Below are 23,666 nucleotides of genomic sequence, written 5' to 3' on the forward strand. Positions count from 1 at the left end.
AAGTTAAGCTAAACAGAAACAAGCTGGAGAGAAGAAAAAGGAAGATGTGAATGTAAGCACCTTATCCTACTTTGACCTAGTGAATAAAATACTGCACCTCCTCCTCTCATTTTTGCTTGAGTGCAGCCTGAAACCTGTCTTCCACTCACTACAGATCAAATGAATAACTCTTGCCTGGACAGAGCTAAGATTTTGGTAGCAATTTTTTCTACACTTGGTCATGTCTTCACCTTTAGCTGTTGTCCTGTCTTGCAGAAGAGGTGGCATTTTGTGGTCTTCCTTTTTTGAAGCACAGAATAGTTCAATATTTCAAAATGTTAATCAGATATCAGATCAGTACTGAGCTTGTGTCTCATTAATAATCTTATGGAGACTGTTCATGCTGTTTGTATGGAACTGTGTAGCATACTAAATATTTTGTGCTAGGCTGGAAGATTGGTATCCTCATAAAACCTTACACCACTCGAAATTCTGTCATGTCAGTCAGAAAATGCCATTGCTGAAATGTTAGTTTTGTACATCTTTAAATCACCTTGTTGTGTTCTTCAGACCTGCAAGCTTACGAAATGAAGTTGTCTGTCAGGTAGTGAGATAAATGGTCCTTCTAAACTGCAGGTACATGTAGGTCAATGTTGATGCTGACACTAGGAGAAAGGGGAAAACTTATTTTATGAACAGAAATAGCTGCTATGGTTTCAGTATTAATGTTCATTGGCTGAGGAACTAATTTAAAAATAAGACTGCAGTGAACTCTATTGGTTCAAATTGCATGAACGCACAGCATTTTTTGGCATTAGTCATTCTGTAAAAACTAAGTTGATGGCTGTACAGCTCCTATATATTATATACAAAACTGATGAGCTGATCCTTAAAAATTGCCTAAGAATAAAGTATTAAAAATAAAAAATAAAATAAAAAAAACCAAACCAATTCTCCGTTTCAATGAGAGAAGTAATTGTTACCTTTAATTGCAAACTATAAAGCATTAATTATAAATAGCAGTGGATCCTGTTGAACTGAATGGGATTTTTCCCTAGTATTTCTTAAAGACAGAACTTCATCCCATAAAATTTGCATTACAGTTCAATAACAGTTTCTGAATGATTTGTGAACAAATACAGGTGTGCTACATTTCCATATTTTTCACTGCTGCAATGTTAAGGGCTAATATCTTGACTTAATTTAAATTCCATTTTTTTCCCAGTTTTAATGCTTCCAAAACATTAGAACCTGAAAAAATCCAAGTACCTGTAGCTCTAAAGGCTGCTGGTTTTATTATGCAATATACTTTTTGCTTTATCACAGGCATGTGCAGTCCTACATGTTATTTCATCTTTCGGGTTTTGAGCATTTTTTATTATATTGTGTTGCTGTAATTTCTGAAAATAAACTGTCTATATTTTTGTATGAGTCAGCAGAGTAGGACTGTAGGGTTTTTATTAATTGATGCTGTATACCATTAGTAATGTTAACTGGTAAATAGCTGACTCTCATTTCTCAATCTGATACTTTTGCTCAATATGAAAACATACAGGATAATAGTTTTTTGAATGTTGCTGTGAAAGATTACTCAACTAGTGGTAAACAGTGCAGGAGAGATTTAGGTCAGTTTTCTAGTACACAGTTTTGCTTCTGTAGGCAATAATTCATAGAGAAATCACGCTGAATTCAGTTACACTCAAATGTAAGACTGTCATAAGAAATCATTATGAATTGCAGAATGCTAGGGAGTAGAGAGTACTGTCATAGTATACATGTATACAATTCCCCAGGGAATGTGTGAACCAGCCATGCTGGCTGGGTGTCCACCTTTTTCAATTAGGAAGAGTATCCTGGGCTTTGAGGATTTTCTGCTTGTTCTTCCAGTGAAGTACCCTTTCACAGATTGTATTTATATGCATCTCTCCTTCTTTTGTCAATCTACTTATTCATCTATTCTCTGTATCATTTATTTTTCTTCACATTTTTAATTTCTCATTCAATTTCATTTCTCTGTTCTCTATAATCCATAATCTTTTTTCCTTGTTTTCTATGTTCATCTTTTAAAACTTTCCTGTTCTGAAGATGTACAGATTACAGATGATTAAATTATTCTGTTTGGCATATGCAACATCTGTTACTGAAGCATTTCTTTCTTGTCAAAGTATTCTACAAATCCAGGGCATTACAATAGGCTCTGTCAGATTATTGGTAAATAAGAGGAAAACTGTATATATTAAAGAACCAACAATAGTGTTCAATTACAGTATATTTTCAGTTTGCACATGAATTTTAAGCAGCAGAAAAATCTTAAATGAAGACTATACACCCTTTTGAAAGCTGCTGCTTGTAAAACTGCATTTTATTGCGAACTCCACAATCTTCAGCTGTGCTCTTATGATATTCCAAAATCTACTGTGATAAGCAAATCGTTCATAGGTTCCCATGTATTAACTTCTTACTATCTGGTGAAAAGAAATATTAGAATATACTATTTGCTCCGTTTTTACTGTTATTTGCAGTAGAAAATTATTAAAATTATAGAATTTTGTAGCTCCACACAAAATGTAAGATTTTGTATTTGGCCTGTTTTCTTACACAGTGCTTATGAATTGGGTAAGAGTTTGATATTTTTGGCATTAGGTCTGGCTGACAGTTCACTAAAAATATATACTAGAGCTTTACCATAGAGAACATGCAGCAAATCAGCAGGATACTTTCACTGGAAGTTCAGTGAGGGACTCCTCTCTGATGATGGCATAAAATGTGAAATAATTATAAATAATTATTCTGAAATTTTGCCTGTACTTTGCAGATTTAGAACAGGAATTCATTGGACTCCTCATTCAGCAATATGAGTTTAAAGGCCCCTTTTCACATAATTTCCTGAAAAACAGGGTCTGCTGCTGTGCCACAAAACTGAAAACGTACATGGCCTTTTTCAATCAAGTTCTGATTACAATCTACTAGTTGCTAACAGAAAACATGCAAAAAAAGGAAAACTGCTTCTTTACTCAGGAACTCTCACTGGAGTTCTCAGTACTGAAGCTGTACTAATACCACCCTGTATCTTGTTTTAGGCACTGTGTTGTGAAGCAAGGTTGAAAACAGCTCAACCAGGAGAAGAGTTCAGGTTTGAAAGCAAAACCTGTGTAAACATAATCAGGAGGGCTAAAGTAATTAAGGGATAGAACATAATTATTTCTGTACAGTCACAAAAGCCTGTTATGAACGATGCTTCTGATTTCTCATTCTCTGTTAAATATAGAGTGAAAGCTCATCACATTAATTGGCTTTCTGGGGGAGTGGTGGCAAAGCCATTCACCTCTTCCTGCAATCTCCTTGTCCACCTGCTCTGGAGAACAGTAGTAGCTGTTTACCCTCACTTGTAATCTTGGGAGCACCCAGGGCAAGGTCTACGATTTGGTTTTAATGAAAACTCAGGAATATGCAGTGGGTATTTTCCCAGGTGCTGACAGATGTTAACACTCAAAAATATTTCTGAGAAAGTGCTCTCCACTCCTTGAACGGTAGGAGTGACTTAGCTAGGAATGTAAAGGGAACCAGCAGGGCCACTGCTGATCGTTTTTCAAATGCTTGCATACCATTCTTTGGGGTTTTTGCTGCAGAATTTCATCTGCCTCTTAAAAAAATTTTCATGTACTTTAAAAATTGTGTTCTTCCAACTGTCTTCTTGGCTGCTGGTCCTGCTCTTACATTGCCCATTGCTTTGCTACCAGCACAAATGTTCAAGTGTCTAGGTGGTGAATTTGACTAAAGTGACCCATTAACAAAATCGTTAATTGTTAATTTCCTGCAGTTTTCTGACACCTGTTGTAGAGTAAAACAGGATATGGGGAAGGCAGGAATGGTGCAGGGACAGCAGAAAAATAACCTCTGGTAAAGAGAGTCGACTGGTTTTTTTCAGCAACACAGACTTATGCTGTCCCAAAGTGAATTAATTTGGCCTACATCTAAGCAAGAACATCCTGGGAAAGTACATGTTATTTACAGAAAGACAGAAACATCACTTCTTGAGATATGGAATGCTTTATCTGTACCAGTTAAGGAAGTGATCTTTTAGACAACTGAAGGGAAATGTTGGAAAGGCTTTTGGGTAAACATGTGTACCGTCAGTTCTGTATATCTCAACTATTCTTTTCTCCTGAATTTGGCTCAAAAAAGAAACTGTAAGTTGAACCTAGGAAATATCTGAGGCCCAGTTTTAGGGAGTTTCAGGCATGAGGAAAAGTCATTGGGTATCATGAAGAGCATACATATTAGGAGGTGCCAACTGAGGGGATGCTGTGCTTTTTGACCATTCACGTAAGATAAGCTTTGCCTTTTTGCGAGATTTCGTATGGATATAGTTTGTCTTGAGAGAGGACTCTCAGAAAGTAACAGTGAAGGCACATTGGACTTCTGAGTGTGAGCTCTCTCACATAGTGGGTGATTGAGAAAGTCAATCTTGTGATATACTGATTTCTCAGCTAAAATGTTTCCCAGCAAGAAATCTTGCAGGGAAATACTCAAGTTATCTAAAAGTCTGCCATTTTTATCTCTTCCTTTTGCAGTTGTTAAGAGAAAAAAAAAAAAAAACAAACAAAGGGAAAAAAAAAAAGCTTATTATAAAGAAATCTTTGGAAGAGTCTTGCCCATATTTTTCCGTGCCAGTGGTGAGGTCCCTGTAAGCTCTTTTCTAGCTCAGACCTAAACCTGCTTATCTGAGGTATGGGAGACAATTATCATATTAACACAGCAAACAAAAGCTCAAACCTTCATTAAAGTGAAAATAAATGCTTTAGATATGCTGGCTGACCATTAAAGGGTCTATCATGTTTACTTTCTCCCTACTGACAAAGCTTTCAAGGTCAGCTGCTGGGGACTGAAGGCTTTGCTCTGTCAGTGCTTCCAGCCTACGTGAAGGACAGCAATAAAGTTTATTTCTGTGCCTGCATTCTGCTTGCTGCTTATAAAACCTCATCTGTGTTTGCTCCTTCTTAGCTAACAGAGGGGAAAATTGCCATTAGTCTTTTGGCAGACTGTCAATAAAATAGCATTTCAGTTTTCTTGCTAGAAAACAGATGTTTTCCTTTTTTGTGTGTATACTTCTTTCCTTTCTTTTCACTCTTTTCATCTGTCTTATTTTTATCTTTTTAAGTCCCACATTCTACTCATGGTACTTTAAAGATAGAACTGATTTAACAGGGGCCTCAGTAATCAAATATATAATAGTAGTATATCTGTGGCTTTCTCAAGGTACAGCAGTGTGCTCTGCAATAGCCACAGTAAAAAAGGCAACAGTAAAAACTTAAATATATGATTATTTAAGTAAATTGAAAATACATACAGTAAGGCTAGTTGCCCTAATTGGTGGTGAAAAATCATTAGATTAACTTTCGGATAAAGACTTGCTTTTTTAGCACTACCACATAAATATTTTCAGAAACTTACTTTAAGATTGATGAAAAATAGTAGAGCTTCCATTTGTGATATTTTGGTGGATACTTTAATTTTTGCCATGGCAGGTACAGATAGTTGTCAGTTTAGTGCATATGTGGGGCTATATGACATATCAGCTGGCTCTGAGCTTTGGTATGCTGCCAAGGTTTTACAAGCAGAGCCCAAGGGAATGGTCTGGAATGGCCTGAAGTTGTTCCCTCTGGTCCTTCAGCCTAAACTCTTAAAGGAGAGCAGGGAGCAGAAGACCATCTAAAATACTAAATATGACAAGAGGACTCTTGGAGGGTAGGAAGCAGAGATTGCTGCAAGCATGTAGCCTCTCATTTTACCAATAGGGACAAAGCAGCCCCCAGGATGTGCTAGATCTATAAGAATAGGTTTTCTTGAATTAATAGATCCTGATTTATATGTAAGGGAGTTGTGTGTGTTTAGCTCATACTGGTCCTATCAAATCTTTCATAAAAGGACTTTTCAGAAGAAGAAGACTAGGCCTTTTAAATATTTTAATGGGAAGAAGCAGTTGAAAGTAACTTTTTCATGTATAGCAGGTCCTAAAGTTCTCTTATTTTACTTTTATGTTTTTCTCATTCAGCTTTTGAGAAGCAGGATGACTTAATCAAATTTCAGGACTGGTGATTTAAATTATCCTCACAATTTTTTTCTGTGACAGAAAGTGGGCGTTACAGTCAAATCTTGTAGGGGTAATGAGGAATGCTGTTCTAATCAGTAATAGCAAAGCAATTGAATACTATTTTCTTCAGGAGAAGAATATATAAAAGCTAATGTAATGTCATTCATATTGGTGAACTGGGCTGCAATGGCAGTCATTTCACAGTAAAACTCTGCTTTATTGCTCGCTAAAACTGGTCCCACAGGAATCTCTACTAACTTATTCAAAAATGATTGAGAAATGAAGAGGAATACTGAGATGATATTATTTGCAAATGCAATGAGATTATTTAGGAAACTCAAATGAAGTGCTGTATGTGAGGGTTTTCTTAAAGGTTTCAAAATGCTGCATGACTGGACAGTAAAATGGTAGGTGGAATTAAATATGTACAAAGTAATGCATGCTAGAAAAAGTAATCTCAATTATGCAAGTACAGCAATGGAGTCTGTTAGCACTGAGCTGAAGAAATTGTGCAGTCATTGTAAATAGCTCTTGTAAAACAGTTCAGTGCTCAGAAGTGACCAGGAATCCCAGTGGATATTCATAGCTATGGGGTTCCTGTAAGACCAGAACAGAAAGCAGCATTATGCTATTATGCAGTCATTGTTTCTCCGCTTCTTGAAAGCTGTGTGTGTGTTTAGTTCCAGTTCCTCATGATTAGCTTAAATAGGAAGAATACAGGTCACTGCAACAGGGAGGATTACAAATATGGATTAGCTTTCCCACATGGAGCAGCTAGGCAAGCTAGGAAATAATAATGCCTGAGAGAATATGGATGTATTTTTGTAAATATACGATTATACAGCCATAAGAAGCAGCAGGAAGTTGATAGTTTGATGTTTTTGGGGTTTTTTTAATGAAATGGAAATACATCAAGGACTTTCTGTGATAAGGCAGTTTCTGTAGTTCCAGTAGTCCCAAACAAGTCTGTCACTGGAAGCTGTGACTGTTAGTGATTCCTACAGAGCCATCCTGCTTTTCCATGCTGCTCTTGAAAGTATAGTGCTGAACTAGCTGGTCTTATGCACCATTTCCCCTATTACTTTGCACCTTCTTTTCCTAATGCTTTTATCATGACTTTATACCCTGTATTCAGAGCAAACAGGAAATTGCTAGTGAAAATAATCATAGACTCACAGAATCATCAACTGGGATGTACACAGTCATTCTGAACTTTATAATCAGATTCTATGAAAATTACCATACCAGGGTAGCAGATAGCACAAGCCAATATTTCAACAAATTCTAAAAAAAAAAGAAGCTTAAGTACAGACAAATCCAGTCAAATTAGGATAAACCATTAATTAAGTTGACCTTTCATATGTACTAAGCATTGTGAATAAGGTCTTTGACTTAGTACTAAGAGCTTTCTGGCAAGAAATTTTGGTCTGTAGCTCTTTGTAAAGAAAGTCATTTTTGGCATTCAGTATTAAGAAAAAATAACAGTAATTCAGTTGATAACGTTTCTAAATTTATAACCAGATTAAAAATACTTTTAGTCTTAATGTAAAAATACCTTTCTTTTCATATTTTTTTTGCCATTGTTTCTTAGGGCTCTCTGTTTCTTATATAAAATGCTCTTGTGATGAGCCTTTATAAATATGTTTGTGGAAAACATTTAGAAGTGCTTGTAAATGAAACTTCTATGGAGAAATACTCCAGTCTTTCTGTTACAATATTACAATTTGAAGAGTTATTTTCAGTGGATAGAAAGTTATGGGTTTTTTTCCAAAGAAGTCTGTGTAAAAAGATACTAAAATCATTACTAGTTTAGTTCAGAAAGCATTTAAATGTATTAAGAAAATTCATAGGACTGCTTTTCCAAATGCAATGCCTTACTAAATCACTGGCCCTGTGCTTATCTTGAAAACTTTTCAAGGAAAACCAAACAAATTGCCATCTCTCTGCAGGTAGATACTGTTTTTCTGGTCAATACATTACATGCTCACAGCCATCATTCTGACCTAATATATACTTGTAAAAAATTCATTCAATACATGTATGTGTTTATTTTGTTTAATAAAATGGGTATACATGAGTAAGAAACAGGGGAGAGGGAAACAGTATCAAAGAGTGAAGTTTGAATGGGATGTCTGGTTCCCACTAACAGAGCTAGTGAATATTGCAGTAGGTCGAACACATGTTGAGGTGAATTGCCAAGTTTCTTCCTGTCCCTCTCATAATAAATAGACATTATGAATAGAACATTTCTACATTATTAAAAAAGTGCAATTAATTTCAGTGAGAGTCAGATCTGATCCTATTTCTCAGTTTTCTGTGATTAGGAGAGCCAAACTGCTTAGAGAAAGCTTGACTACCTTTTCTTCACTCAAAGAAAGAAAGAAAAAAGGGAGGAAATGAAAAGGGTGGCACATTAAAATTTTGCATAAATTGAAATTATTTTGATACATTTGTATGTTTGTTCTGCTGGAAATCTGGACTAAATCCCTAGCAAGTAATTATCTTACTCTTTAAGAATTAAGATCAGTGAAATGTGATTATAGACAGTTGGGAACAGTACAAGAGCATAGAGTTTTTGTCTTTTTCATATGCAGTACAGAAGCTGAGTTATCTGCCTATTTGCATAAATACAAGTTCACAAAACATGGTTTCTGAGTCATCTGTGGCATTTTGACAGCCCCTCCTTTACTGCATCTGTAAAAAACCCATTGTATAAGTATTTATTAGTTTTAGCTGTATGACTGTTTCAGAAAGGTGGGCTATTTTGTAGTTTCTTCGCTTCTCTGCAGCAAGTCATCACTTCATAAGTTCAATCTTGATGAAAAAGTCTAGCAAGCACTTAGCTACAACATTATTCTTCATTAATGTTATAAGAACAGTAATTCATTTTTCAATGTGCTTTTTTTGAAGAGCTGATAACATTAAAAACACCTACCCAGTGCGTGTCACTGGTGAGCAGTTTCTTGTATTAAAAGCACTTACTCTGTATCTAGCACATTTTGCATTTATGTCTATTAAAATGCATGAAACATCTATCATAACATTTTAAGCACTCAGTAGGTTATTACTGGAACCACATAACTGCTTCCTTATTATCTCTTCTTGACAATAACTTTAATGAATTATATTCAGGTAGCTGTTAAAATTTCCATCCAAACATATTGCTTTTTTGGATGACATGTCAAGAGGTTAACTTATGCTCCCTTCCAGCTGATTTCTAGGCCTCAATCCATCACTTCAAAGGAGATATTATTCTGTTGAGTTGAGACATCAAGATAAAGTTGACTTTCTGAGATGCAGTCCCCTTTGGGAAATGTGCAAAGAATTCTTCAGCAGTTATTTGTCTAGGCAGTCTTGAAGCAACAAGACACAAGATGAAGACCAAGACATGGAACGAGGAAAAGCAATTAAGGAAAAAAGGAAGCTGTGGTTCTTGTAGCTTATAGTAATTCTTTGGTATTATTTCTCATGGTTTTATATTCTTTGAGATTTTTCTCCAAGGAGCGAAGCACATCTATGTAGAAATAACATTTCATTAGTTAGAAGTTCCTCTCTGTCTCCGCACATTGTTTTTCTCACTAATAGTAAGATCTGTCTGAAGAAGAAAGAACAAATAGGTAAGTCAAAATTCCATCTTTCACTCACATGCTTTACGTTTCACTGTTTACGTGTGACTTGTGAAAATTGGATCAGAAGTGAAAATAAGAAGCATAGTTAGTATGCTCACTGTCATTTAAGGAATTTTAGTTTTACTAAAATTTGAGCACTATAGTTGTTGAGTATGGGTGAAAAATACCTGATGAATTTGTGTTGTGGTTACTGCTATACTTTGAATTGTCTCTGCAGTTTTTGGTATATATAATGTTTCAGCAGCTTGAAAGCAAGTATGCTGTTTCCTAGGAGGGAACAGCTACACCATTCACTCTCAGGGGAAGAAGTATTCTTGCATCTCCAGCTAACATGAGATAGGACACTTATGAAGTCAGGTGACAAGATAATTGGCTATGAATAAGAGCAGCACTGCCTATAAAAGTCAATTCTTAATTTCCTAAAATTACATAAAGCAAGACACAGAGCATATCTTAACAAAAAGGGCAAGTAGGAACTTCTGTCAAGAAGCTTACTTGTTTTGTTCAAAAAAATTGTCACTCACTGATGCTGAGCACAAACCTTAAGAGATAATAAATGGCACAAGAGCATTGGAGAGATTCTCTTGATGTTGAAATCAATTCCATGTAATAAAATTTAAAAGACGTGTTTTTTTACTCAGGCATGCAAGAGAATACCCATCAAAGATAGTGGAGGCTGTTTGTAGAACAGAGATCAACCTTTGTATTCATCTATTTGTAATTTCTGAAAACAATCTGAAATGTCTATTTAGTCCTCCTTGCTTGACTCCTGTCTGTGTAACAGTATCCAAGAATAAGCAGTGTCAAGAAATTATGCTTTTCGATCCATGATGAGTATAAAGATATTTTAAAACACTTATATAATCAAGGATAATAAATCTTTAAACATTATTCTCATTACTCTTAACTAGGCAAAATGTTATCATTCATCATTTTAATTAAAAAAAGAAGAGGATATCAGTGTGAGATTTAGTTGTAACTATTTTGTAACAGCAGTTTTTTGGGATGAAGACACCTGTAAATTAAAAGGAGCTTATTCTTAAAATAAAGTCACAGTCCAAATTCTCTTCTATGCCAGCTAATTACCAATCTGCTTATTCTTAAGTGCACTGTGTAAAATACAAGGGTAAAATGAAATATTTAAGTGGGTTTTTTTCTGTTTTGTTCATTTTGACTAAATATGAAAGTATTTTTTTATAAAAAGGTAAATTATGGATAAGCATACTTAAATTGTGCTTACTTATATTTTAAAATGTACTTCAGAGTTTTGACAGCCATGGTTTTGATATAAATGGGCACAGTCAATGTCAAAGTCAAGCTAATGTGTGATTAAAGCTGTTTCTGTTTTTTTCCTGTTGTCACTTATAACCTAGCCAAAGTACAACAAATTTTCCAATTCTCTCAGCAAAAAGAAAAAAAAAAAGTACCTACTCTTTCTTCAAAAAATGCTATAAGTTAGGTTATTCTCCCTTCACTGGGTTCAAGTGGAAAGCAGTAACATGGTTCTTCAGGATCAGAAGGGTACAGGTAGAGATCAGTTTTATTTGTTTCCTGTAGCAGCTGTATGTTTCAGGTTCTTTGTTTATGGCAAACATTTTTTTGAATGACAGCGATTTGTAGAACAGTGATTAAGGTCCAGACTATCAAAGTTATTTAGATAGTCATCTTTCGGTGAAATCCTTCTTTCAAGTCAGAATTTCTCCAGATCTCTTCAGAAGAGACAGCAAATTTCCTCTGGAAGCTGAGGCACTGTATTTGAACAGTAACTTCTGGAGATTATGTGTAAGGAAAAGAAGATTGCCAGCTGTATTGCTCTTCACTTCTTTGAAAACTTCGAGACATATTCTTGCTGATTCTAGAAATCCAGGACAGAGAATGTATGTTTCTGCCCTGGTGTTTTGTAGGGTTTGGGACTTTTGGTTCTGGTAGTCAAGACCAGAATAGTAAGTCTGCTGAGGTAAAAATCTAACTCTCCTTTGCAAAGCAGAAAATTAACTTGAATTCATTATAGGATCACCTTTTTTTCTCTTGTTTTAAACCACATTTCACAAATCAGTACTATTTACAGAACTCTGAATTTGTACAGAATTATTGAATTTTAGAGACTCTGACTGCCATTAAAGCCATATCTAAACAGTGAATATTTAGTTTAAAAAAAAAAAAGGAATATTCGTTAAAATTGGGGTTTCATCTTAGTCTTAGGAGTTCCCAAGTCAGTTCTTATAATTTTCAATCCTATTCCTGTTATAGAAGTGGAAAAAAGTAAACATTAGTAACTCTAAATGACCTAACTGTTCTTTCCTCTATCAGTTTTACAAAGTTTTTGTTAAATAGGGGTTAAAGGGAACTTTCCATTGAATCAAGCTCTCGGTATAAGAAAGCTCTGTGTAATACAAAAATTCTGCATGGGAAAATTTCAGTATTGTAAATGAATTAAAATTTCCCATTTTTTTTCTTCTTTATGCAATATACTAGCTTGTGTTGGATGATATTTTAAAAAACAAACAAGCAATTTCATTTATCAAGCCAAACTGACTTTTTTTCTCTGTATTATTCAGTGTCATTGTGTGTCTATGTGAGTTGTTGCAGCGACTCAGTCCAAGTTCTTCAAGTCCTTCCCCTCTTTGGTGGTCAGACATTTCATCTGGCTTCCCTTACTGTCATCCTTCTGTGATCTTTTCTCAGGTCCAGCTACAGGAGTGTTCTGGGAACTGGGAACTTGCCTGAGAAAATAGGATAGCAGGCTTGTGAAATGACTTCTTTCCTATTGTACTGCAATAGCTTAGGCAGAATGAAGTGAAAGGTGTTGACTTGAAAGTGTTTGTGTTAAGTGCATCTGACCTAAAACAAAGTGCTTAAATGTATTCAGCTTAAAATGTTTGGAAATTTTCATTGTAGCAACCATGTCAAACTAAGGTGAAAACAAATTAAGATTTACTAAAGACGCACAAGGACTTTGTGAGAGTGAATCTGCTGAATACCAACTCAGACTGTTAGGTTTTGAGGTTATTTTAGAAAATTTAGCATGATTCAAGGCACGATATGACCTTACAGACCCACAGAAGCTACATGATCTTTACAAGAGGACATTTCTTTACTGTCACTAAGTAAAAAGTAAATAATTTTGTGCTCAAGTTTGCTTTAAATTAGCATAGAATTGCCATGTATTGAAAGTTCTCATTCACCTTACCTACAGCAAAGTCAATTGTTGAGTTCAGCATGATTTCTGAAAATTTGTCTCAAAAGGTTCAGCAGTGAGCTGACAAAGAAACAACCATATTTTTCAAGCTCATTGACTTTAGTCCACGACTAAAGTCCCTTTAGTTCAGGACCTTGGGGTAGATTCATAAAACCTTTAGTACCTTTAGCACATTTTCTGATAGTTGTGATCCTCAGAGAACAGTACAAAAGAGAAACTTCACACTCATTAAAAATACAGAGATCTAGCTGACTTCTGGTTTTAGCTGCTTTTAAAAGATACTTTTCTTTCATTATTTCCAACAAGAAAATTACATGTCCTTAGGACTGTTTGTGCTTCATTTACTTAGATATATGAATTACAAAACTAAATCAAAATGCAGCTAATTTTAAGCCATAAATGTTTTGAGTAATATGTTGAGAAATGTCTCTAGGTTGGGTTAGACATTTCATAACTCAGTAACAAAATCAGTTTTATCCTCTCATGTGCTCTGATTTCACATATGGTTGTAATTGCAATTTCAAGACCATTTTTTCAGGAAATATGTTTCAAATTATTATAGACCCAATTATTAACCATCAAAGCAGACTTCCCAATTTGGAGAGCATGTGTATGTCTTCTACATATGTCTTGTTCTGTCATGGAAGTCTAGAGACCAAGACTTCCAACTCTAAAGTTTACTGCTTTCTGATGTTTTTCTTTCTTTCTCTGTCTTGCTGAAATTGAATACCAGTCCTTGTTCTATTTGTAGAAAATAGGCTTTCACAAGACAGTGGTTCATCAGCAGCACCTTTATTGGTAGAATCCTTAGATTTAATTGATCTAATAGATTATCTATGTTTTGCCCTCTCACCTGGATCCACTGACTCTATTTAGATACTGATGTGTCACCAACAGTTCATACCTCACAGATTGAAAGAAATTAATTGATGAGTATGTAAATAGCTTGCTTAAGGCAAAGGGAAGACAATGTCAGGAGAGGGGAAATACTGAGCAGCTCAAACCATGGGCAGGGGAAGCAAATTCACAGAACAGAGAGAAAGGAACCATATGAGTGTCTGTAGAAAACTTTGTGTCCTCAGAGCTGGATATGGTGCTTGATTCCTGTGTAGTGAGTCAATAACTACGATGATCCCAGCAGAGGCAGAGAACTGGAATGCTTTATTGGACTTACAAGTTCATATTTAAAGGGTTTAGGGTCTACATATTTGACGGGGGGTTGTAACTATTACAATTTATTACAAACAGGGGGTTTCAGGGGATGACATAAGGGAAAAACCCAGGTTAACAAATTTGGGGTCTTACAATTACCTCATGGGGAAAACCCACTTTATCTTAGGGGTATTACATGGGGCAAAGAGGTATTCAGGTTTGCAGAATGCACAGGATCCGGGGAACACAAAGGGAGAGATAAAACACAATAGGTCTTCTGCACTGGCTTGATGAAATCAGGGCATGGTTTCTCTGGGCTTGGGCAGGACATTCCGAACCCTGACATCAATGGATCCTTGTCTGGACCCTAGGTGGAGGTTTTTCCCCAGTCTCTGTTAGCCCAAGGCTTTTGTTTAAACCTAGCAGTTTTCTTTTTCTCATATCCAAATTTTGGAATCCAACATTCCTGGGTTGGTTGTTTTTCATAACCTTCTATGGATTTTTCTTCTCCAGTGAATTCACTGTGTATGGTGTTTCTCCTTACTAGTGAGATAGATCAATATGAAATGCAGTCCGTTTGTAGTTTGGTCATGTAGAGGGAGCCAGTAGAATTTTCAAAAGTGCCTTGCTTAGCTTTCTGCATTTCTGTATGAGTGCCTCTATGAAAACAAATTTAACATTATATTCCTGTTATTCTGAAGAATATGAGCAAATCTGTTCTGTGACTGAAAGGAAGGCTAATGAAAGATATTAGCAACTCCAATCTCCTTTGTTTTAATTTTTGAAATGTCTTTTTTTTTAAAAAAAAAAGTAATAAAAATACCCTAAACTGCCAATACATCACCCAAATTACAAAAGCAATTTTGCCTATAGTAAAGCTGTTGTGAGCTGGAACATTTTGATCAAGTAGTGCAAGATTGATAAGTTTTGCTTGATATAATTCAGTGAATGTGCTATTCTTGTGGAATTTTCTGTATGATTTTTTTTGGAACAAAGTATAGTGGACAAAATTTCTTTGACCTGCAATAAGACTTTCTTAATTTAACTTATCTATTAGCTGTAAATGACAACATGATACATATTTTTTATCTTTAAAAGACAGTGTAGTTTGTCTATTGTCAAAAAGCATGCATAGTCAGGGAATTTCAGGATGATACAGACAGAGTAATTTAAGATATAATTGATCCACTATATTAATTGATTTTTTAAATTCAAGTTTGCACGAGTGTTTTGGAAAACCAGAAATGTTTCTGCAACCAACCATCAAAGAAAGGATAATGAAGGATAATGCCTTCCCCTATGTGTCTTGTGTTTCTATACCTAGTTCTGGAGGAAACTTTTCTGAACTTTTCGTGCTGTAGACTGTATGCAATATAGATACCTCATGAGGTTTGCACAGTGACTGTGACTGGCTGAATGCTGGAACAGAAGCCTTGATTAGAGGCAAACTAGGTTTACTCTGGAAAGCAGCATAAATGAAATGGTACAAAGTTCTCTAGTTTGACAACAGGTATTTGCAATAACATTCTTACGTGTCTCTCAGAGACACTCAGCTGTCTATACATAGCAAGCTGAATTGTAAAGTATGTATTATTTTAGCTGTAAAACTGTCTGAAATCCTGGCAACCCTGACTTAAAGTAACATTCTCTATTAACTGAAGTGATCTCAGGGTTTTGTCTTCTTGTCCAAATGTCTTTTTGCCTAAATCCCACCTGATATTGATAGCTGTAGTATTCATAGTTTTCTGTGAGCAAACTAGGCTGAAACCACTGATCTTTCTTATGCTGACCGATAAACAGATAGTCGTGACTTGCCTGCATCTAACTTGGGTTCCATAGGTTAGTACAGCATTCACTGAACCATCCAGTCTCCATTGCTAGTCTCTATTTAATTTATCCTTCTTTCTATACTTCATTTTTAATATCTACTCTTGATTGCAGATTTGAATGCCCCAAGGATTTTGGTATGGGCCTTGGTAGTGGTGGGTGGCATTGTAAGAACCAATAATGATTTGGGTGTTTGGTTCAGAAAACTAGATTTGAGTGTTTTGGTGCAATGCCAAAAGCTGGTACCTCCTTTCAAAAGCATCAGTTGGTTTTTTTATGAAGTTCTGTTTAAATAGTTGGTTAAAATGAAAGCACCACGGGATAGATATATATTAGAGAAAAAAATATGCATATCACCATTAATCGACTGATTCAGTACTTGAATTAGGCTGAATAGGCTCCTGACAAGATAGTAGAGAACAGAAATCTCCAGAGAACATTTAGCAGGTTCAGCACACTGAAAATAAGATTTTTTGTGTTGGAAGTTCATACTTTTTTCCTTTAACTTTGAAAAGGACCAAAGACAGTTAACTTCCAACTGAGACACTGACAACAAAGTAAACTCAACTTTGGGTGCCTCAGTAAACCTAAAACTTGGAATTTTTAGGACTTTACATTTATATGTCCTAGTTCATAATGAACTATGACATCAAGATTTGTACCTGTATCAACTGACTGCACAGTCTGCATTTTGCTGTGTAAAAGGATGGTGGTACAAGCAATTATATGCTTTTAAATGGATGTGCAAATTTACTGGCATGATGGACTATGAGCAAACTATGATAGCCATAAAAGTGCCAGTAGTTTTTTATTTGGTACTATCCATTTGCTCTAGGGACACATTAAATCTAGTAGTTATTTAAGCCTTAAAAACAAGAAAAGAGCTGAACACAGACGTTGATAATAAATTTCATACTTAAGTATGAAAGGAGGTACTTAGAGGAGATACTTAGTGGATTTTTTTTTTCCAGTTTGCATCTTGTCTCAGAAAGGAAAGGTTTATGAATGAGATATTAGTATCTGAGAGAATCAGTAGCTCAGAATGTGAACCAGGGCTGGCTGGATACTTGAAGCAAATTAACCCTGACCTGTCTAGAAAGAAACAGATGAATTCCAGGTGAAGGACAGCGTGGGAAATAGAAGCAGAGGGACATAAGTTTGGAAGAGTAGTATCAGTCCATGAGAAAAAAAAATTACTTTTTGTTTTTAATTGGGATTCTTGCTTTTCTTTTTGTGGGAGATATTGAATTTTTTTTTTTTTTTGAAAAGCCCAGAACAGCCACCTGCCAAAAAAAAAAAAAAAAGGTGGCAATATGCCAATTTTTATTTAAATACGCTTATTTAAGAGCACTTTCTGCTGGTGTGATTTAAATGAAATGGAATCAGATCAGTGTAAAGTCAGAATAAGACTGGAGAGTCAATGATTTACTAAATATAAATTTATAGTAGATTCACTATAAAGTAGAGAACTATAAACCAGGACAGAAGAAGACTCTGAATGGTTATGATCTCAGTAATATGATGTTTAAATTAGTTTCGGGTCAATATATTTGAAAGTTAGTGAAGAAAGAACTAATATAAACTAGCTTTGAGGTTGGCCAACACCATTTAACAAGATGTGTTAAGAGTCTTCTTCTGCAGTCCTGGTACTCTTGGGGGGTCTCAAGGGATTCCTACAGGTTTTTATGTTTAAGTATTTAGATAATTTTCTCCTAAATACTCTGCTCAAAAGCACATTTGCTGCTCTTATATGCAAAAGTATATTCTTGGCCAGGAAGCAGCCCAAGCACTGCATTTGCACAGGAATGGTGAGCATCCATCCTTCCTCATCTACCTCTCCAGCTGCCATGGAAAACTATACTACTTTACAGAGGTGGAGTATGATGGGATAGGTAGATGCACAATACCTGGGCACTGCATCTTGCTTTTTGGTAGTTTCCTGTCCTCTCTACGACAAAGGAAAAGCCCTTCTATGTTAGAGATCAGCTTCAGGAAAGAAAAGTCTCTTCCATGTGAGGTAGCTAGTTTGCACAAGGCCAGGACTGATTTCAATGCACTGTTCCCATAGCATGTTATATCCAGGTTTGTCCTTTTTATAACCCTTTCACCATAGGTCCCATTAATCCTCTTTTGGATTGCGTGCGGTGTGAACAGGCAGCTTACAAGTAGTTCTGACCTGATTTTTCTTACTCAGAGTACTCTTACAAGGAAAATAGACTGATGCATAGGAAAACATACATTTAATTTTACAACAGGAAGAGTTTTCAAGTCCCTAGCCATTAAAAGTTAATAGATATATTTGCTTGTATAAATGTGAGCAGCCAAATTGGATTTGATATTTATATACACCAAGGCAACTTCACACAAATGGGACCCTACAGAGGGTTCTTAATGTGAGAGTAAATTAAAATTGCATATGCTTTTAGGTCTTTTAGAAATCTGAAGTGAGATAAGGTAGACTGAGCAGTTCAATTACTTTAAAAATTAAAAAAAAAAAAAGAGTTGGACTAACAAGTGAAGAAGTGCAAATATATTTACAATACTACTAAATGATGTATTTCTAGGCAGGCCTATTGACTCTCACTAAGTATTTTGCTCATGTCATCTAAGCATTTTTTGTAAATTCATCCATTGCTAGTTAACAATTGCTTCCATTGAAGCACCTAATACAATAATAGAAATTGCTTAAGAGATCTGTATCACCACTTTCAAAGAGAACATTATTTACTTAAGCTTTATGCAAAAACTGGTCTTTGTTTTGTCAGAAAAAGTAAACATGTGAGGAACAGAATGATTCAGGTAGTTGACACCAATCATCTCCTTCTGGTGGGTTCAAACACCTTTCCTACCTTAGTGTCAATACAGAGACATAGAGAAACAGTATCAGAATCTCACTACCTGTGCTGTAGCTAATGTTTTTGTTCCTGGAGATCCCTTGGCATGCTCAAAATAGCAAAAGTTGCATATAAAAGCAGGACAACAAACCAGCAGGAATTTTAAAATGCTGATATAAAATGGAAAACATCTGAGATGAAAACTGTCCAGTGCGCTGGACAGCTGCATCAAGCTCTTTGTGTCCTTTTCCCTCTGTGCAGTCCTGAAGTCAGAGAGGCTTTGATTTTATATAATGTCATATAATACCCATTTATGAACAGACCTCCCCCATCACAGTTAGCCTGTGCTGACTGGAAAAGAATCTAAGTTGAAATGTGACCAATTTCAGAGCTAGTGGCATATCCCTTTCAAAGGAAGATTGACACATGGGGTATAGTCACCTGGAAGAGACACAGTGGAGATAATGTCTGACTAAGGGTAACCATAATGTTTTTGTGCCAAAAGTGATTTTATGATGTGCCTCTTTTACAGAATCACAGAATGGGTAAGCTTGGAAGGGACCACAGTGGGGTCATCTGGTCAAACCTTCCTGCTCAAGCTGTGTCATTGTAGAGGACATTGCATAGGATTGTGTCCATATGGTTCTCGAATATCTCTGGTGAGGGAGACTCTACAACCTCCCTGGGCAATCTGTTCCAATGTGTGGTCACCCACAAAGTGAAGAAGTTCTTCCTCATATTCAGCTGGAACTTCCTGTGCAATAGTTTGTGCCCACTACCTCTTGTCCTATTGCTTTGCACTGCTGAGAAGCCCCTGGCTCCAGCTGCTTGACACCCATCCTTCAGATACTTAAGTGCATTAATGTGGTCCCCTCTCAGTCATCTCTTTGGGAGGCTGAACAGGCCCAGCTCCCTCAGTCTTTCCTCATAAGAGAGATGCTCCAGTCCACCAATTGTTCTTGTTGCCCTCTGCTGGACACACTCCAGAACCTCCACCTCTCTCGTACGAGGAGATCAGAAATTAATTGGCAAATTTTAGTTATCAGCAGCATTTATTCTGCCACAGGAACTGAAAAACAAACCAGGGACATCTGTATTTTACAAGAATGTAATTTGTTAATTGCAGATTAACTTTACGTTTTGGACAGCCAGCATATAATTTTTGATTCATTCATTCAGTACTCTTTCAATCACTTATTCATATCAATGACAGTTCAAAATCAGAATTTTTCTTTTTCTCTTTCTCTTCTTGGTCAACAGTGCAAGTGACAATTTCCACTATCCTTTTCTTACGAGAAAATTTTTCCTAGGCATTAAAGATATCCTAGGTTTGTGAATACTTTGGTTATTGCAAATACATTGTGCCATACATAGAATTTGCTTCAAAAATGTTTTATGTACTAATGACAAAAATAGCAGATTACAAAAAAGGTATCCATTAAATGAAAAAGGAAAGTATGGTTCAAAGCTCTGCTAACATAAGAAGGTACTGGACCTGAATATTAGCAAGTCATCTAGATGATCAGGTAATAGATGACGTTCTGAGAAGTCCTAATAAACAAACAGAGCCTAAATGAAGAGAGAAGTTGACATAAATTAGGAAAAATATAACACACATGCACACACATTTACCACTTGTTATTTTCCACAAAATAATGTTTAAAGAAGGAAAAAAAATCAGTCTTGTAAATGCGTGCTGAAGTTCTTTTTGCTCAGTAATCCCATTTCTTAAAGGCCTGTATATTTTTGAAAAGTGCACAATTAAATATGTGTTGACTGTGCCTATTTATGAAAACCTGGTGCATATAAAGTGCATTTACATAGTTTAATATACATTAACAGTGTTTTAATGTAGTAGTTCTATATCTGAGTTTTGCTTATACTTGGTAATTTTCTTGCTTGGTGTGACTTTTGGTGAGTTTTAACATTTGCCCAGCGAGTCTCTCTGTCTTCTCTCTCTGTGAGGTTCACATGTAAACTGATTTAAAGATTGCATAATGACTGTTTGGCATATCCTACAGGCAAAGGTCCAGAAACCCTTTTTGCTGGCTATAACCTCAATGATAATGAGTGGCACACAGTGCGTGTGGTTCGGCGAGGAAAAAGTTTAAAGTTAATGGTGGATGACCAGCAGGCCGTGACAGGTAGTGTGTCACTGTGACTCCGTGTTACTGGGGGGAAACACAGAACAAAAAATAGCAGAAGTAAAATGACTTTGTCTGAAAGCAACAGGTGATTTTTGCTTTTCTTGGGTAGGATTCAAAAGCCATGTTATGCGTCTTGAAATACTGTTACAACAAGTGTGTTATTACACTTGATATTAATGTTGCTCTAAGGTTGCTATTGAAATTAATGAAAACCTTCGTGCTGACTTAAATGAATGTTTTTATACAGTAATTGGGGAGAAGTGATTTGATACATCGCTAATGAGAAGGCAAGTAAAATGCTTTTGCCAACACATTGTTAGAGCTGAACTCTAAGCCATTGCTGTAAGAAAGAATATAATAAATGTTTGAAGGATATTCTATTGTGTTTTAAATCTTGCATCAGCTGTCCTCAATAATTAAATATTAGGCAACAAATACTAAAAATAGCAGTTGGCATGGGAGAAAAAATTACATGCATGCCAGCAGATGTTAGAAATATATTTGTATGTATGTGTTATCAGAAAGGGTAATAGAGAACACATTGATTTTGTTCTGTAAAAAGTTAACGCTTACATATGTGTTATTAATAGCAACAGACCTGGCTTCTGACCCTCATTCCTTGCACAATGCAATGTACCTAATTTTGTGTTAACTATTTAATATTTTCCTTTGGTTTTGGGTAGCATTAAATAGCTTTTATCATTGGTTCTAAGCTTTGTTAAAATGATAACAATTTAAGTGGGTTTTTAAAAGGAGTGCACCTTCATTAATATTCCCTTTTCAACTCAACAGAACACTGAAGACCATGTCACTGGTAGAAAAATAATTTTTATGTATTCAATAGTTGCAAGAATATATTTCCTAGAATCAAAAATTACCAATAGATCTTCCAGAGATGAAGTCTGTGTATGTGATGATGCTTAGGGTCATTCTCCCAAGACTGTAGGTGGCCTAAATAATTTACTTTCTTTTTGAAATTAAATTTATAGTTATAAATTTATATATAAATATATAAATTTAAATTTATGTACACTTTGGAGTAAGTGTACTGAAAAATATTATAAACTTGCTACTTCAACTGCCACTCAAATAATAAGGCATATTCTAATATATGCCTTATATATAACCAAGATATTTAGATCTTGCATCAAGATCCAAATGCACAATTCCTGGATTTCTCATGGCAGATTTCTAATTTACAAATACTACAGGTTAGGAAACCACCAAGAAGTACTATTTTCACCTTTGGGTTCAGTCCCGACTGTTCAGTGCAGCTTCATAAAAGTTCAAAATATAAATGAAGGATTAAGGAGGTTTCAATCATATAGAGTCTAGTCAGGTAAAGTAATAAGTACAGAATGCAGGACTAAGTTCTTGTCGTCCCTCTTCATTGTGGATAACTATAGGTTCTATCAAATATCATGGTATTAGCAAATAGCTGAAACACTGGAACAGGATTCCTAGAGAGGTGGTTGGTGCCCTAAGCCTGTCAGTGTTTAAGAGGCATTTCAATAATGCTCTTGATAACATGCTTTAACTTCTGGTCAGCTGTGAAGCAATCAGGTAGCTGGACTAGGTGACCACTGTAGGTCTCTTCCAACTGAAATTATTCTATTCTATTCTATTCTATTATCTGCCAAAGCAAGTGAGTCCTTTCAGTTGCCTCCTGATCAATCAGAAGTGTTGCCTGTGGGTCCAGATTTCTGGTACAACACTTGTATTCTTCTCACATCCCAGTATCTGTATCAGAAACTAGACAGTTGACTTGAAATCCCTCTCAGTTCTTCAAGCTGGAAGTTGCCTACGTTTGCATAATTCACAGATGTTTAATGTTGTTCATCCAAAGGGAGAAAGTTACCCCAGTATTTTGGAGGGAAAGTCTTCCTGAGCTTCCTAAACTCCCTGCAGGAAACTGTGTAGCCAATCTGTGGCCTCCTCCGCCACTGATGAGAGAACTGGCATAAGAGAAGGAACAGAGGGAACTTCAGAGTCTGGTAACGGGGGAAAACACTGTTAGTCCCAGGAATATCACATTTTCTACAGATAAAATCTTTATTGTCATCTAAGGACTGTGATTTTTTTTAATTTCGTTTGTGTGGGGTGTTTTTTGGATTTTGTTTGTTTGTTTGCTTTTGGGGTTTGTTGTTGTTTTTTCAACGGTGAGTATTTTCAAAGTTGCAAGTTTAAATTTCAGATAGTTTCAATAGAATTTAATGTGTAGTAGCTCTGAATTTCCTGAAAGCACAGGGTAAGAGTTGCCATATCAGATTGGAGCGTGCTTGCTCTAAACTGCTTAGAACTTTTCTTCAGGTGTCCCAACAATCAGAAATTTGGTTAAAATATAACCCATTTATATCTCATATGAAAGGTTACTATGATGTTATTAGGAGAATAAGGAAGAAAATTGACTTCCTACTGAAAATTCCAGCTTCCCCCTACCACACATTGTGTTTTCCTTTTTTGATTCCTTTCCTATGTCATACATGAAAAAAAAAACAAACACCAAATGCATCAGATCCAGAAAGCTTAAGATGAAGTCATTAAATAATTCAACCTGACTTTCCAGTTTTTACAGATTATAAAATATCGATTATTCATCCATGAATTGAGCTTACTTATCTTTGACAAATGCATAATGTGTGCATGGATAAATAATATAACACAGAATCATAACTAGCTTTCATTGGAAATCATGCAGATGGTTTCAGAGATTTTGCTCATCATAAAAGAGTTTAAATACTTGCAGTCCTGATACACTTTGTTTTCTGAAAATGTACAGAAAACAGAAGTGAATTGATGGAGGTC

At 35.7% G+C, this 23,666-nt stretch overlaps 1 protein-coding gene across 22 annotated transcripts in view; it reads left to right on the forward strand.

Annotated features, from left to right (window-relative positions):
• The window catches only part of NRXN1 (neurexin 1), a 705,404-nt gene that overhangs the window by 301,256 nt on the left and 380,482 nt on the right, over positions 1 to 23,666 (forward strand). For all 22 annotated transcript variants that reach the window (XM_029965176.1, XM_029965177.1, XM_029965155.1 and 19 more), the window contains one exon: positions 20,736 to 20,858. In XM_029965176.1, coding sequence (XP_029821036.1) covers positions 20,736 to 20,858 — 123 coding nt within the window. The remainder of the gene's footprint in view (positions 1 to 20,735; positions 20,859 to 23,666) is intronic.

The sequence above is a fragment of the Manacus vitellinus genome, unplaced genomic scaffold (genome assembly GCF_001715985.3).
Source record: "Manacus vitellinus isolate BGI_N305 unplaced genomic scaffold, ASM171598v3 scaffold_8_pilon, whole genome shotgun sequence".
Taxonomy (NCBI): domain Eukaryota; kingdom Metazoa; phylum Chordata; class Aves; order Passeriformes; family Pipridae; genus Manacus; species Manacus vitellinus.